The 17,000-nt window shown below is 36.4% G+C and overlaps 1 protein-coding gene across 2 annotated transcripts in view; it reads right to left on the bottom strand.

Moving 5' to 3' along the window:
• The window catches only part of LOC122076527 (TBC1 domain family member 17), a 33,727-nt gene extending 20,274 nt beyond the window's left edge, over positions 1-13,453 (bottom strand). The window contains exons 1-5 of one of the 2 annotated variants that reach the window (XM_042641860.1): positions 13,250-13,453; positions 12,810-12,983; positions 12,642-12,711; positions 12,446-12,553; positions 84-168 (exon numbers count right to left, since the gene is read on the bottom strand). In XM_042641860.1, coding sequence (XP_042497794.1) covers positions 84-168; positions 12,446-12,553; positions 12,642-12,711; positions 12,810-12,983; positions 13,250-13,312 — 500 coding nt within the window. In that variant the 5' untranslated portion in view covers positions 13,313-13,453. The remainder of the gene's footprint in view (positions 1-83; positions 169-12,445; positions 12,554-12,641; positions 12,712-12,809; positions 12,984-13,249) is intronic. The other variant, XM_042641861.1, reaches the window with a different exon arrangement.
• Between the last annotated feature and the right edge of the window lie 3,547 nt (positions 13,454-17,000).

Below are 17,000 nucleotides of genomic sequence, written 5' to 3'. Positions count from 1 at the left end.
AACATGTATAGGACCATATCCAAAAGAAAGAAGAGCATAAACATCAACAGACAAAGGCATAATAAAGGATAATGAGAACCAACCTCACAAGAACAACGTGTTGTTTTAATGTAGCAAGGAATTCACGAACACCTCCATTATAGAAGTATAGAGGAGGAAATGCAAGTCCTGCAGAAGAATTCCAGTTAGACAAGGAATGGAAACTTTAAATTCATAGCCTGTGCTAAGAAAATCAGTGTGTGAGCATGCAAAGTCAACTTGGAAACGCATTCACCAAATACAGCCCAAAATAAGTGGCAAGAATCAGAAAAATGTCACAGTCAAATGTAGGTGTCATTGGTGTATCATGAATGACAATTTTGAGGACAAGAAAATACGATGATGGTAGATATTCACACTAGGATCGGAAAAATAGTAAAAAATTACACTCACACTACAATTTCCTTTGGCTATTTCAGGATTCAACAACATAAAAATCCTATAGGGATATAAATAGCTTGGAGCTTTAAAGCAACAGCAGAATTCCCTGGGATGGAACAGAATATGGGAACTGTATCTGCAGTGAATTTCAATCAACAGCAACAAGTTTTGAGATGGAAACCCTCCCTAAGTGACCTAGGGAATCCACCCAATAACCAAAGGAAGGCAACACAGTGAATCCAGTCTGAAAGCAACAACAGCAGAATTCTTACTGGTCATAAAACTCGGAGGTTGATTCCAATTAAAAAATAAGGGATCAGCCATGGTCGCTTGATCTACGGGTGAAATCTTTCCATTCCTAGCTAATGAATCCATAAATCGATATATCAATATAGAAACTAAAGGGCTAACACATTTTTATGCAGAACTCTGGTCTGTGGGGCCCTCTTCGCCTTGGGGGTTAAGTAGTTTTATCAACTAATAGTTTATTCTTCTTCGTGGTCTATTTAATTAATAAGTGACGTGACAGGTTTATGAGTTTCAAGTCAAGTAGAATACTTATTATCTTATTTATAGAAGAGATGCAACCCTTGTTGATTGATCAATTTGAATAAGAATATTTAAATAGGAAGTGTGTGAGAACTCTCCAGCTAATCAGTAAGTTCCAGATCTGAAACTAAACTAGTATTATATTCTGATCTGTTTCTGAATATGATACTCTATTATTCTGTTTCTGCTATCACTCCCATTTTGATTTCAGATCTGTAAACTATTTCTGGTTCTTCATTATGTTAATCATTCTTCCCTACCTCTTCTCTTTCTTCTCTTCCTTATTCCCTTTCTATCTCCCCATCGCAGGCTGCCGGAATATCAAAACCAGCAAGCTCTTAACCCCTGGTTTGCCAGGAAAATCTCCTTAAAACTGGGCTTGCGTTGCAGCCAATCAAATCATTGGTTCCTAATCTGGGATTAGGATTGACGGGTAGCATCAAATACTAGTAACCTGTGAATAAGTTCCTAGAACTTTAACAGCCAATAAAACAATACCAAAATAACAAAACTGAAGTTAAAAACCACAGATTGCTGCTGCTGGATCCTGGGATCCTGAATCTAAATCCTTCTAGAAGGCGGCCACTAAAACTCGAAATAGAATAGGGAAACTAGGCTGCCAATTTCCCCTTATTGTTCCTACTGACTACGTCATTTAGTTTTCCAGCTAATAATTGTGTGAGCTGCTTTAAGAACCCCCAAGTTACACTACCGTCATACTGTGAAACTACTTTACTAGTTTAATTTTGTAAAATTGAATTATACTGCAATAAGAATACAACCACATCATTTAGTTATGGCCATAAATCAGAGAATAGAAGTTCCTTGCAAAGCGAAAACGGATCAAAGAAATTGGTCTGATTTCAAGGGTAAAATATTCTTAATCAAGTCTATGGCCACCCTAATTTAGATGATTGATGAGTGCAAAACACCCAATGGTCTAGGAAGTTGTGGAATATGAACTTCCATAGTAAGGATAAATTCTATGGATAGTTATCAATACAACAACAACAACGGAGCCTTATCCCAACTGAATGGACAGTTATCAATGTAAAAGACAAATTTCTTACAATCTGATCATTTGATCTCTGGAGGGTGACAGGTTGCCAAAAGGTTAGGTCCAGTCTGAATGAGAAAGTGATGTAGCAGCGTTCGATGGATCGACCCAAACCCGCTCCAGAGCCCGGACCAAGACCAGATCCAATTTGGCGTCAAAATTATTGATTTGGGTTTGTTAGAATCTTCTAAGATTTTGTTTTATTTGGGAATATTTGTAATCTTTTATTTTGGGTAGTTTCCAGATAGGTAAGAAGTTTCCAATTTGAGTCCTGCTTTGTTTCTAATTCTATTAGTCTAGGTTTTAGGAGATTTTATTTTTATTTTTATTTTAGTCTCAGACTTTAATTAAGAAGCTTTAATTTTATTCTAGTATAAATTAAGCATGTAACCCAAGTTATGGGGATTGACTGAAGAATAATGAATTGATTGACTTCTGGCCAAAGCCTGCATGGCTGTGCTCTCTCTCTCCCCGCCCCCCCACCCAAATTTCTTCTTCTTCTTCCTGCGATTCTTCTTCTCCTCCTCCCCTTTTGGTTGAAACCCCTCTCCCTCTCTCTCTTGCCTTTGGCTGCTTCCCCTCTATCACTCTCCCTGCCCCCTTCAATCCTGCAAGAAGTCCCCCCTCATGCAATCTCTCTTTCCCCGACTCTCATATCACTCCCTCCTCTTTAGTCTTTTATTTCTACCATAATACAGTCCATTCAGCCCTGCTCTGTAACCGAAGGTAATAGCAGTCCTTGAAAGGATTTTTTCAAGATTTCAACTGGGGTATGATCTGATCTGGGATTTTCTAGGGCTATTTTACCACTCCAGGGTGACCCAAAGCCTAGAGTAATTGGTCCCAATCCTTTCCCTCTCATGGGTTCAAACCTGAAATCATGTCTGATTCTGTCCTACCGCCAACAGCAGTTTCAGGGAATTTTCTTTTAAGATTCAAGGGCTGTTTCAGTGGATTACTTGGGCTTCATAAAGGAATGAGTTGCGAATCTGCTCCCAAAATCATGGCTCAAATCAATCTTGCATGAGGGATTTTGTTGTTCAAACTCTTCTTCTCTCCTGCTGCTTCTACCGCCCGTAACCGCTTCCCAAGGTTGAAGACGAATTATGTTCTTCTCCTTATCTGAAGTAATTAATGCCCTTAACCCCACCAATCAGATTGCCCTTTCTTTCCTTAGTATTTTACACCTTGCCACTGAATTTTATTCATTCCAAGATTACCCTCTCTCACCACACAAGCCCATCTTTCTTTCATTCTTTTAGTCCCCCATATTAATGACCCTCTCTTTCTCCCCTTTATTACAACCAGTCATTGAGTCTTGCCCCTTCCTATTTTACCCCTAGCAAATAAACCTAAACCCTTTCATAACCTTGTCCTTTACTTACCTTTAGCTCCAATTCTAACACTGAACAATAAATCAAATTCCCACTTGTGCCCACACCCCCACACTTCTAAACCGACCTATTTAAACATTAGGAATTTCTGGTTATTTACAAAAGTGTCATTCCACCCTTATGAACTTCAATCTAATTACCAGGTTGCCACTCGATTGCAAACATCAATCTTTTTACTGTTTTGCCACTTAATCTTAGTCTTGAGTTGCTTAAGTTATTAAGTGGGGCCCACATCCATCCCAGTTTGATCTTGGGACCCACCGGCCCCACATTAGAGAGACTTTGAAACCAGTGAAACATCTTGGAACTCTAATATTTTCTATCCTGCCCGCTGTTTGGAACCTAGTATTATGCAGGTTTAATCGTTTAAGAAATATTGGGCGTGATTGAGAGACCTTCCTTAGAGATCATCCGGTACTAAACTACGAAGGTCTTTCCTCACCACTTCTCCTAGTGTCATTTTAGGCCTAAAACTGGCTCTTTGAGCTCCTTCAATCTGAATCAAATCACCTCTCAGTACTGGAGCATTCAAAGGCCTCTATTGCACATGTCCATGCCACCTCAAATGACTTTCTCCCAACTTATCATATTTCCAAAGCTACTCTTAAATTAGCACTAATTTGTTCATTCCTTTTTTATTTTTTTATTTTTTTCTAGTATTACCACTCATCCACCTCAACATCCTCATTTCAGCTACACTAAGTTTGTCTATATATTTTTTCTTCGCTGCCCAACAATTCAGCTCCATACTTCACTATTGGTCATCTGATTATTCTATAAAATTTTCCTTTGAGCTTTAAAATATATGTCAGTCACACAACACTCCGGATGCACCCCTCCACCGCATCCACCCTATTCTAATTCGCCAAGCAACATTTTCTCTATTTCTCCTTTCTTTATGATGGAACTTAGGTACCTAAAATTTTCACTCTGCGGTTCTCCTTATCACCAATTTTCACCACTCCACTTTCAATCCATTTGGCATTTGTTACTAAAGTCATGTACTCTGTTTTGTTCCACTTATCTTAAAACTTTTTATTCCAAGGGTGACTCCACAATTCCAACTTCAAATTGATCCCTGCCACAGTTTCATCCATCAAAACAATATTATCTACAAAAAGTTATACACCAAGGGATCGGATCATGAATGTCTCTAGCAAGCTCATCAATAATTAGCGTAAACAAGTATGGGCTTAGAGCTAACCCTTGATATAATTCGATTGTAATTAGGAATTCATAACTCTCCACACCCCCCCCCCAAAGCTCTACACTACCCATTAAACCATTATAAATATTTTTAACTATGTCCACATATTTACTAGAAACATTTTTCTTCTCTAACACTTCCCAAATTAATTCCCTAAGGACTCTATCATAAGTTTTTCCTATAAATCTTTCCATTAGTCTCCTAAGAAAATAAGTAGCTTCAATGGTCGATCTTCCTAGCACAAAACCAAATTGGTTATCCGAAATATTAGTTTCTTGCCTCAAGCGGGTTTCAATTCTCTCTCCCACAATTTTATAGTATGGCTCATAATATAAGCCAAAACCAAAATGCATCTCCTCCATTCATTTGGCCTTTTTCTTGTGCATATATTCAAGGTTTTAAGTATCCTTCGGTATCCTCTGATACATATCGTATCCTTAAGGTACTGATACAATATGATACCGATATGATACCGAATACAAATTTGGTATTCGTACATGTAAAAAACCTCATCCTTTATATATAATTAATTGAATGCACTTGGTCTCATCGTACTTTATTCTTTTTACACATGATATATCTTACATATTACTTATTTAAAATGTTTTATGCATCAAAATTGTATTTTGCATATCCTAAGCATTTTCATACATTTCTTGACTATTCCGTACATATCTTTAGAGTATCTTGCATCTCTTTGATACGATACGATACCCCTTGTAAAATCACCCTTCCAATACAATAACCAATACCGATACTTTAAATATTGTTCATTATCTTTTTAAACAACTCAACTCAAGTCAACTTTCGTTCATAGTTTTTAAGGCGTCGCCTTACCAGTGCCTTGGCGCTGATGTGGTCTAGAGATGGTAAGGCAGTGTTCCGCCTTATGTGAAGTGGCACCTTATGGGTTTTTTTTTTATTAAACACATTTTAAAATTACTTTATGAAGATTCCAAATATAGATTTTTTATTGGTTGGTGTATGGTTTTATTAACACTTGAGATGTATGGGATCAGCTTTACTCCACCAAAAATACCCAAAACAAACAAAACAAAAACACGATTCACAAACAGGGTTTGGATTTTGTCAAGTGTTTTAAGAAAGGGCTTTGAGAAGGAATCAAGGAACAAAGAAGAACCACTGATCCAGGCGACCATTTGCTTCAGCAGCGGTGAGCTTCATTCTGCTTTAACAAGAGTAGAAATATAGTGGATGACCTTAGGGCTTAGGCATTCATTTTGGCATCATAGAGGTAAGTATAATAAATACTTGTATTTTTTTATGTCTTCTTTTCTTTATATTTATAATTTTGTTTCATAATTATGTATTTATATTATATGTTAATATGATTGATGATCAATGATTGATGATTGATGAAGACGAACTTAGTTTATTCACTTTATTGATTTGTTTTCTTAATGAATATCTTACATTGGTATGAATATGAACCTTTAATATTTATTTAACATATGAGTAATAGGATAACTAGGATTTGAGCCAAATAGATTGGTATTATAAAAAAATTACACATGAACGCTTTAGTCGACAAGGCGACGTTTTATGCCCGCCTTATAGCTAAGGCGCTCCCTCAAACGCCTCCGTCGCCTTACCGCCTTAAAAACTATGCTTTCGTTAGAGGTTTATCTCTTAACATTTTGGGGAAGAAACTATATCCAGCATCAAAACAGCAATAACAATGATAAAATAGCAGAATGGCAGCAACAGCAACAAAAATCAGTTATTTTCAGTTTCTTACTGAAGCAACAATCCTCTATGCAATTGAACCACCATAGGCATATATAGACTAAACTTTTTTTAAGGTGAAAGAGCTCAAAATTAAAGAGAGAGAAAAAAAATATATATATATATATATACACACACACAGTACTAGAGCCAACAATTTGTTACTTCTTAATGTAGACTTTGTTACCAAAAAAAAAAAATGCAGACTAGGATAGGGAGTCTAACCAAGTCTCAACTGCAGGATTTTTTTATCAAAGAACAACCAATAACCAATATAGAACAGCAATACAAAAAGATCAGAAATGATGAAGAAATCGATTCTGGAAATCAGGGCTGTCAATTCCAGAAGTGAAGGCTTCTGTGGTCAAAATATAATCAGATATGAAGAGACATAACAGGTACTGATATGGAGTAAGAACAGGTCATAAATCATGAATGAACACCATAGGAAACCAAGGAAATCAGATTCAGTCTATCGATTTCAACTCTGGGTAGAATAGGTCACTAGAAGACAAAATTTGGGAGATATCTAATATCTCTTGAACCCCTAGACAGAAAAGGTTCCCCTTTAGGTCGAGTTCCCCTCTAGATAGGGCCTAACTTCGATCCAAAATTCAGCCAAAAGTAATGGCTGGTTAGGTCTGGCAGGTTCTGAAAATTGCTAACAGAATTTGCAATTTTCTGGGCAGAACTGAGTAGAAAACTGAATTTAATACATGTAAGAAGAGGGGCAGGTTCAGTAACACTTTGTGTAGTTGAGAGAAGAAGAAGATAAGCTAAGGAAGAGGACCTCTCGGGCTTCACACCGCAGAGAGTCAATTGGATCAAACACCAATTTCATCAGTGATGCGGATCCGAGGAATCAGATCACTTATGGACCCACGAAATAATAGATAACTCAAGTTGAAATTTAAATGGCAATTCTGAAAATAGGTAAAAATCTAGGAAGGAATGGAAAACTTGTAAATAATTGGAAGTTTCTACTGAAGAGGGGCAGGTTTGTAAATAATAGAATATGCAAGGGTCTGGATAACTGAATGAGGGGTTAAAAGAAGGATATTAATCAAGAAAGAAGAAATAAGAAAACTCACAATTTGGAGTCTTCTTCAACCTTGGAATAGGCTGCAGCGGTGGAGACGACAGTACTTTGAGAGGGAGAACTCACTGTTTAGGCATCGGCTGGGTCTGAATTTTCAAAGGAGAGGTCGCAACTCACAGCCCTACTAAAACCATCAAAAGTCTCCTTAGACAACAAGCAACCCAGGGGTTCTAGGCGACTGAAACTGAGCTCTACGGTGACCTTTGGTCCAGACCTGCACCTGAAACTCTACACTGTGATGAGAGGGATTTCCAGAACTAGAGCTTGGGGGGTTTTGATCTCTTAGGGAAGAGCAATCTTCGCACAAAATTTCAGCTCCAACAGATCAAAGGTGAGAGAGATCGATCCCTTGTTTGGTGCTGAAACTGTCGCCCAGAAACAGGGGCTCGGCCAGCATTAGAGGGAATGAAAAGAAGGAGAACAAGAACAGAGGGAAAGAAGAAGAGAAAAAAAATCAGAAAAGAGAGAGTCACGGCAGCCAAAGCTTCAACCAAGTAAACATCCAATTTCAAATCAAAACTTCAAATCTAATTCTCAGTTGAGTTCAATAAATCTATTTAAAGACTGAAAACAGACCTACTTTCCTATTTGAAACAAATATTGCATCTAATTGAAATGAAAATAAAATCTCACAAAATTGAAAATCTACCATATTAATACTAACTCTAAAAAGGAAAGTAAATAAAAGATATTTCTAAATCAAAGAAATCCCTTCCATCACCCAGCCATAAATTTTTTTATCAAAATCATTCCGAGCTTTAGGAGCCTCCTCTTTTTTATTTATAATGTTGATGGGGGAAGGAATTACAATATAGAAGGTTCCTCAAAAAGGAAACCAAATATTCTCCTAATACAATAGTTACTAAAAACTGAAATTAGAAACTAGTTGAAAAAGGAAACTAACTACCAATGACTTGACTCAACTAATAACTCGACTCCTAAGGAAACAAATATAACTCAAATCAAACCCAACTTAAAAAAGAAAACAAACTAGTAATCCCGTATGCAACCTTAGAGCCCCCTCTTTTAGGCCCATCAAAGTGGCCTATTACACTCAAAACACATGGGAACAAAGGCCCAACATGTATGGAACCCAACTCTAGGCTTATTCCTAATAAAACAAGCCTATTTTGGTGATTAATCTGCATCACTTCTCTTCAACTTTGACCAAAATACCCATCCTCAAAAAAAATTCAGTTAGTACCCTTTTTATCAAATCCCAAAAATACCAACATTAAAAGTTCCACACAAAAGTACAGTTAGATTACAGACAAACCCCTTCAGCCATCCTATGGAATTGGAATTGTAGAGTGCATCTAAACCCTAAACCCTAAACCCCCTAAACCCAAGACTACAGCATAATTGCACTGTATGAACTCCACAATCAAGATGCCTTCGCAAATCAGCAAATCCACCCTTCTTTCATTTCTACATTTTTCTTAACTGAATTGACTCCTAATGAAACCTCAGCCCCAAAAGAAGAAGAGTCATTATATCACTGATATCGAGGGATCTAAGGCTCCAATCCCTTCAGACCTTTCATCCAAGGTGCAATCAAGAACTGACCTATGAATAATAGGACTTAGAACCTCCCAAATCCCAAGAAGATGGATAAGAGTCAGAACTTCTATTACATGAAGTGGCGGTGATGGTCGACCAAATAACATCAACATGTATTCAAAAGTAAAAAGATTATATATATGGCCGTTACAGCATATATGACCCATTTGAAATTTGACGAAATTCTTGAAAAATACAAATAAAAAGAAAAACAAGCTTACTATTCACCAACCAATTATCTCTCTTGTAAAACCTATTTAATTTCCAGAAATCGGGATGGATTTATTTTCTTTGTTGTGACTAATGAATAATAACCTACTTAATTAAGAAAAGATTCAAAATTCAGAGAATATGACTGGCTGTTAACAAGAATGCATTAGCATACCCCATCAATCAATGGGCTATTGGTAGTTTGGTACACCATTTCGTCATAAGGAGAATTAATATCTCCAGTAGTCATGGAGTAATCAGTTCTTTATTTCCTTTTTTAATTTCAAAATTAGTCAAGGATTTCAGATACCAACAGTGCCAAATTTGACCACCAGATTGAACAGTTGAACAAAAACACAACAGCCCTCAGAAGATATCCAAAATTAATAGTTTCTATAAATGCGATTGATTTTTACTAAAGTGTCACTCCCCTTGAGGATTTCAGTTCGTAGCTGCTAGATATAGATCTTCTAGTTTTCTACGATATCCCAATCCTTCGATGTCATTCCTTAATCGTCATTCCTAATGCATCATGCCATCGGACATGATTTCAGTCTCTAATTTTCCTCTTCCCATTCCATCTAGTTTGCATACATATTTCATGCTATCCCTGGAACTTAAATTTATCATAATGTAATCACATGCCTCGGTTTTGACTTGACTTCTTTCTTAACTTCTCTCTAAGAAACTTAAGATACTTTGAAGTTTCTTTGTTTTTAGCTTCTTGTCATGCATTAAGAGAATGCCTCTTAATTCTACAAGCAATTTGAACTTACTCATTCGAAAACCAAGTTTCTCAGTTGATTTTCATTTTCTATTGATTCTCAAAAAATTCCTCTTCCAACTCATTTAATACAACCAGAAATCTAGGTCTCCTTGCTCTATTCTTCTCCTCTTAAGAATGATTCCAGTTGGACTGTCTCTCCCTCTTCCAATGCTTCCTGGGTCTGGCGTAATATCCTCATCTGCAGGCCTAAGGCTATGAAAGCCATCTCTTATTCAATTGGTAATGGATCCGCTACTTCCCTCTGGCTTGATACCTGGCATCCAACAGGTGTCCTCCTATCTCTCGTTAATCCTACGACCGTCTAACTCTAGCCTTTGCAGAGTGTAGGGCCGGTAGGGGAAGGAAAGAAATGTCTAAGACTAAGAGTTGCAGGGAAGAGGGAGAAATCACACTAAGAAAAAAGGGGGAGAATCGCACACAAGCCTGCAGGTTTCACAAACGCTCAACTCAATTCATCTTTGCTATTCTCTCCTTTTGTCCATCAGTTACAACCATTATAAAGCAAAACAAAGACTCTAACATGAAAAGACATCCTAAAAGGAAACTGACTAAAAAAGAAAGGAAATCTAAAACCAACTCTAACTATGTCCTACGTATGCAACTTCCCAAAAAATAAACAGAATAAAATAAATTAAAGATATTCTTCTCCTAAATAAAATCAACTGCTAAAATCCTACTAAATCAAATAATCAAATATGGATCCGGTTCATCTCTGTCTGGGTATCCAGATAGGTTTGAATCGGTCCATGGGTGTGCATCTGCATCATGCACTATACTAAAAGAGAACATTTTTTACGAGCATAGTTGTTTGAGACGGATCCGGCTCCTCTATAGCTCGGGGATGACAACCCCAGATAGAAGAGTAATGGACCTTTGGTGATTCATTCCTTACAAGTTTCCCCCACTATAATTAGCTCTTCCTGGTCCCAGGAAGAAATTTGTTACTTATCCATTGGCAAAACGAATTAGTTCTTCCATTTTCTCGCCTGTCTATTTAATTTTTTCATAAGTCTCTTCTCTCTCCCTCTTCCTTTTGTGGATATTTTCATTCATTTTTCGTGGTTTTTTTTTTTTCCTAGGATCGGCTGTCGAGTGGGAATTTACTTTTATTTCTCGAAGGTTGCAAAGGCTGATTTGGCAACCGCAATCTTATATGTTTTTGATGCATTATATATTTATATTCTTTTTTTTTTTTGGTTTCCCGGCATTATTTATTTTTTTATTTAATTAGCCTTGGATGGTAGCTCCAAATCTCTTAGATTTGGGTATTCAGGTTGTTTGTTCCTCCACCTCTTGACATTTCCTGCCCCCGGCCCCTCCCACCCAACCAACCCCCACAAAAAAAAAAAAAACAGCTTGGAAAGGAAAGGAAATCCAAATCATTCTATTCGTATTTATGATGAGAATAAATGTTATTTTGAAAGTGGAAGTTAAGAACATAAGGAATCTAGGAAAATTTTCCAGGAACTCTACCATCTATTACTCTCTACCAAAATTAACACTCTCGCCAAATGAATGTGCTAACAAGGAAACTAACACTCCAGTGGTTATACTTTCCTCCTTGTATACCCTACAGGGACTCCTAATTAAAAAATAATTCTTTGTCATTACTTGAAAGTCAAAGACAACAAGGAAACAATTTTTTTTCAATTTGTGCATCTTTAGTTGCCCATATCCTTATCTAAAATATGCTCTAAAATAGTTCGTTATAAAGGATGTGTAAATCTATTGGGGAAGAAATCATTTACAAGAATTACAAGAAAAAGATTGTAACATTCATATTTGCAAGAGTGGTTGGGCACTAGGAAAATAATTTAGATCACAGACTAGAGGAAATAAGTGAAAATACAATGAACATACATTTCTTGTCCATACAAATACACACACTAAAATATATGTTTCTCCACAAGTCCATCTGCACGTATGCTTTTTTCTAGTGTATATATATGTGTGTGTGTATATATAAATCATTACATCTCAATCTTATATATGATAAATGAGTTCCATGCTACACAACCACCTAAAGCTGCTACCAGTGAGTGGCACGGCCCAGTAAAAGGTAAAACTAAGCAATGCCCACTGAAAACAATTCAATAAACAATCCTTCTATATTTTGCAAAAGCACCAGTCAGGAAGTCAGTTAAATGAAGGTCACGAGAATTAGCTGGGTCCTCGTAGAACATATTCAGCCAAATTAGCAGTACAGAATACCCACTCCAAACTAGTCAGACCTGGCTATCTGAAATAATCAACAAATATAAATTGCAGACAGAATAAACATAATGTCGAAAAGATGAACAATAAACAACATCATTAAGTGTAACCACGAGAAAAGTAGTTAATAAATAAATTAAATTGGAAGGCTTAAAAAAGGTCTATAATTAAGAAATCTGAAACTAAGAGGTGAAGAACTTACCAGATGACAGCACAATAATTACATATTGCCATCCCAGAGTAGGAGTGTGACGACGAACGGATCGTATATCAGTGAGAGGGACAGCTCTAATAGTATATAGATTCCTATCTGCATGAGGCACCAGTACCACACAGCAATTAATTTAGCCTTTCAAAGAAATAAATGTCAAGCGTAGAATTACTACGTGTTGTCTCACCTCTGTCGGATATGATGCTTTGCCCTGCAGCCTCATTCGAATTTGGGCTGGGTTTATAAGGAATCCATGTCTACCAGAATCAAATAGATGAGGACAGAGATTATGAAAGAGCACATTAAACTAAACAAAATATAAGAAAGTTAGAAAAGGGGGCAATAGACGTAATACCAAAAACAGGGAAGGGCCTTGCTTCGTCAAGCGTAACCGTCCACTAATCCTTTCAGATGCATATTGAGTCGGATGAATCGTCACATTATCCTTAGAATAGACGAGTTCGGCTCCATCAGGAATGCTCGCGGCATTTTTTCTACCACTATCACTCCGTGAAATACTTCCTGGTCCCTTTAAGCACAGACGGAAAATGATTAACAATTGCAGAAAAAGTACAATACTAGTTGTAAATTTTGAAGCTCAAGATTCTATTAAGATCAATATTGGAAGCAATCCTGAATACAATCTACGCAACGTTTCTATAGGAAACATCGATCATTTTATTTAGGTTTCTGGATTTATGAAGAATAACAAAGAACAGCAATCGAACTAGGAAATTTGTTCCAATGAGAAAGAGAAATTGAAAGAAATCCCAAGAAAATCAAGAGATCAGTTACCTGCTGCTGTGACGCAGCGTAATCTGAATCGTCAGACAAATCGTGCAACTCCGTTTCATGCATAACTGGTGATTTTTGGCGGAAGGAAGTGATCGCTGAAGACGAAACTGAGAGATGGAGCTCTGGTTTTCTTAGTCACGAAGGGATAGATAGAGCGGAGAGGGGGAGGGAAAGAAACGTGAAGGGAATCGACAGATGTGATACAGACAAACAGAGGTAGTTTCTTGTCTTATTAAAAATGAGGAAAATTTCCTGGCGGGCAGCTTGGAAAAGAATCTCTATGTCGGCAGCTCGAGTATCATAACAATTTTTTTTTTTTTCTATTTTTTCTTTTTTTAAATACAATGATTTCTTTCACCGCTAAGTGAAAGAATAGAGGGTCACATCCCTCTCGGTGAACTAATACCCGTTCACTGTGGCCTTAGAAAAACCAATCTTTTATTTTTGTTGGTGCAAATTATTCCAATTGTTAGTGTTGGCCTTTTTAACTCTATATGGAAAACGAAAAAATTAGATTATAAGAAAAATTGTAATACATCAACGTTCGGATTGGTACTTTGTCAAAAAGAATGGGTAAGTATTAGCACGTTGGGTATTCACGGAGTATTGTAGATTGGTATCTCTCACAATGGGTAGCACATGTTTTTGGTAATATATGACATCTAATAGGAGATATGAGAAATAAACATAGGAAAACAATATAGCATACATTACGTAGGCATACAAAGAACTCAATCCATTTTTTATGTACTTTCTCTTAGCCAAACCTATATTTAACCTCCCAAATAAATTCTGACTAGGGTCAAACTTTAGGCGTGTGCAAGGACTTGGACTGTCTACAAATTTTAAACTCTACCTAAAATAATTTATGACAAATGCAAAAACTCACTCTCACAAGTCTATTGTGCACTTCTCATAGTCCTATAATTTTCAAAATCTATATTTAGTCACATTAGAATTCAAATTGGGTTGAAACTTTTAAATGATAACAAAGGATATTGAGATCTACCTATCAATAAAATTTACTCCCACTATAAGAAAAAAGAGTTTTCGGGACGGAAATTTTCTGTCGCTGATGCCTATTAGGAACAATATAAATTTCCGTCACACAATGGCGGTTGCATAATTTAAGCGACAAAAAAAAAATTCCGTCGCTAAGGGGTCAATTGCGACAATTTTTTAGACAGCTATTTTTCATTACAAATAATTATTAAAGCGACGGAAATATCTGTCGTAAATTCTGTGTTGTCAGGGTCATCTAGCGACAGTTTATTTCCGTCACAAAAGAGCATAAATTATTTGAGATTGAATTTTTCTATTGTAAAAAATTTCAAAACTTTGTTTTTTGGGACGGTTTTTTCTTGTCGTGAATATGGTTTTCTTGGAGGATCCATATGTTATATGTCAGTTATTTGGAGGTCAGTATAGTATTAGGTAACATTTGATATCAATTGTGATACCAACACTTGACTGATATGGATCGGCTGATATAATACCGATATTTTTCCTTTTTTGGAAAAAAAATAATTTTCTATCTAATATTGACCTGATACGTATTAGTATCACGAGCAACTAATGTTGATGCTATACCGACAAGTACATCCATGGATGCCACTTGGAAATTCTTTACCAAAGTTGTCCGCTTAGAGAATCCAATCCCTTTAAAAAATTTAATTAGACATTATTAATAAAGCCATTACCCTCGTCAATAGAATCAATACTGCAATTTGATATATGCGCAAGCAGCGCACCTTCGTGTGTGTGAAAGGGCTGCTTCACGGGTTCACCACCATAAAGCGAACACAGTAGTTACTACCTCCGAAAGCAACGTTTGGCTCTAATCCTATATTTGTCGTTGTAATGGATAAGCCCAAGTTGATGTTGATTGATCATTTTTTTTTTTTTATTTTAGAATCACTTAGATATGGTGATCTAATTCTTGGTAGAAAGTCTATCATTAATAGGCTAATTTAGTTTCATCTCGTATGCTTTCATTAAGAGGCGTCAAGCAAAATGGAAAATAAATTTCTAATTATTTTGTCTTTTTTAAGTGTAAGTGTTTTTTTGGAGAAACATAGGGTTCGCACCTAGATATAGAAGTATGCGCCCTTCCAAGAGGGCATATATAGGGGTTATTTTGTGCCCCCTTTGTATGGGCATGGCCTTCTATGTCCTACCAAGAAAACTTTTCTACTTTTTTTTCTTCATGTAATTTTCCAATCTTCATATTCAACTAACTAATGCATATACCATCGACGTCTTGTTAAATTTTCCATTTGATGTTTAAGTTTTCTATCACTCTATATAATCATGTAGCATAACGATAAACTAAAATAATTTTACCTCAATTTGGTTTCAGTTCCACATCCAACTTGGTTTTCAATTGATTTTGAACATATTATTAAGGTTATGAGAATTCTTTGTAAACATTGAGAGGCGTGAGGAAGAGAGTGTATAATATTTTTTCTGTTGTTAGTGAAAAGTTCTCTCAATGTACATAGGCACATTGTCGAACCATGCAAATTCTTGCATCCATATGCTTAGTTGATTGTTCCTTTTGTTCATTATCTACATCGTGTATAGGATTTCGTTTCTACGCCCACTTCTATTAGGTTTCGTGACTTGTTCTTGAGAGTCAACATTCTATCTATTAATTTGAAACTTTTTTTTTATTGTATTTTGGATTATTCTATAATGGACTCCGGTGAATGAAATTTTAGTGTTTCATAATTACGATTTATTTGATTTTAAATCTTTTAGATATATCATATTGTTATTATTAGTATTATTTTGGATTTCAATGGTCTATGATTTTACATATACTAATGGATATGATTTTTTTTTTTTTTTAAATCAATGAAACATTAGGCTTGTATTTTCCTAAATTCCATCCAATTGTTATGTTGCATGTATATGTTCTCTACGACATAATGTGGAGCAGCAATGGACAAACATGGTAGATTGGTTTAATGAAGTTGGGTTAAGTTCACCTTTGTTGAAAATAATAGTAATAATGAATAAACTACTCAGACCTCCTCTTTATTATGACCTGATTATACGCACTTCTGTAATTTCAAAATTACAACAGCCCCACTTTAGTTGACAATGTTAAATATAACACGCAAATGATAATTTTAAGCCAACTAAATCCTTCTTTAACTGTTAGAACATCTATTTTCTAACCCTTCCCCTCAAGTACCCTCGTTTTCCCTTCATCCACAGCAACCTACAAGCAAAGGTACATAGGTGTGGGCTTACGAGCCCCCCCCCCCCCCCCCCCAGCAACCTACAAGCAAAGGTACATAGGTGTGGACTTACAAAGGCTAGGGCTTATAAACCCTTTATTTCATTCATCGATAGGGCCTTGGTTGATCACTTCTCCGGGATGGTATCAATAAGTGGAAGTCATAAAAAAGAGATGTTTCTCTTCGCACCTCAGATCAAGAGGAAGGGTAGCTTGTAAAGCTGGCCTATAATCTTGATCTCCCACGAAAGAAACAAGCGAAAAAACTAAAACGCTAGCGAACTACAACAAGAAAAGAAGGGGTTGTAAGCCACCTCCCCAACACAAGTTAACACCTACTCTCCCTCTCCGCTATCTCCCTTCAATTCTATGAAATAAGGGATGATTCAAATTAAACTGGCTATGTTTTGGGGGGACTCTAGCAATGAGAGGTGTTCAAAGACTAGACAATCCAAAATAACAAAATGTTTTCAGAAACACTTTATTTCATCACTTTTAGATAGAGAG

The sequence above is a fragment of the Macadamia integrifolia genome, chromosome 4, assembly GCF_013358625.1.
Source record: "Macadamia integrifolia cultivar HAES 741 chromosome 4, SCU_Mint_v3, whole genome shotgun sequence".
NCBI lineage: Eukaryota > Viridiplantae > Streptophyta > Magnoliopsida > Proteales > Proteaceae > Macadamia > Macadamia integrifolia.
This window is presented reverse-complemented; position numbering and strand designations above follow the sequence as displayed.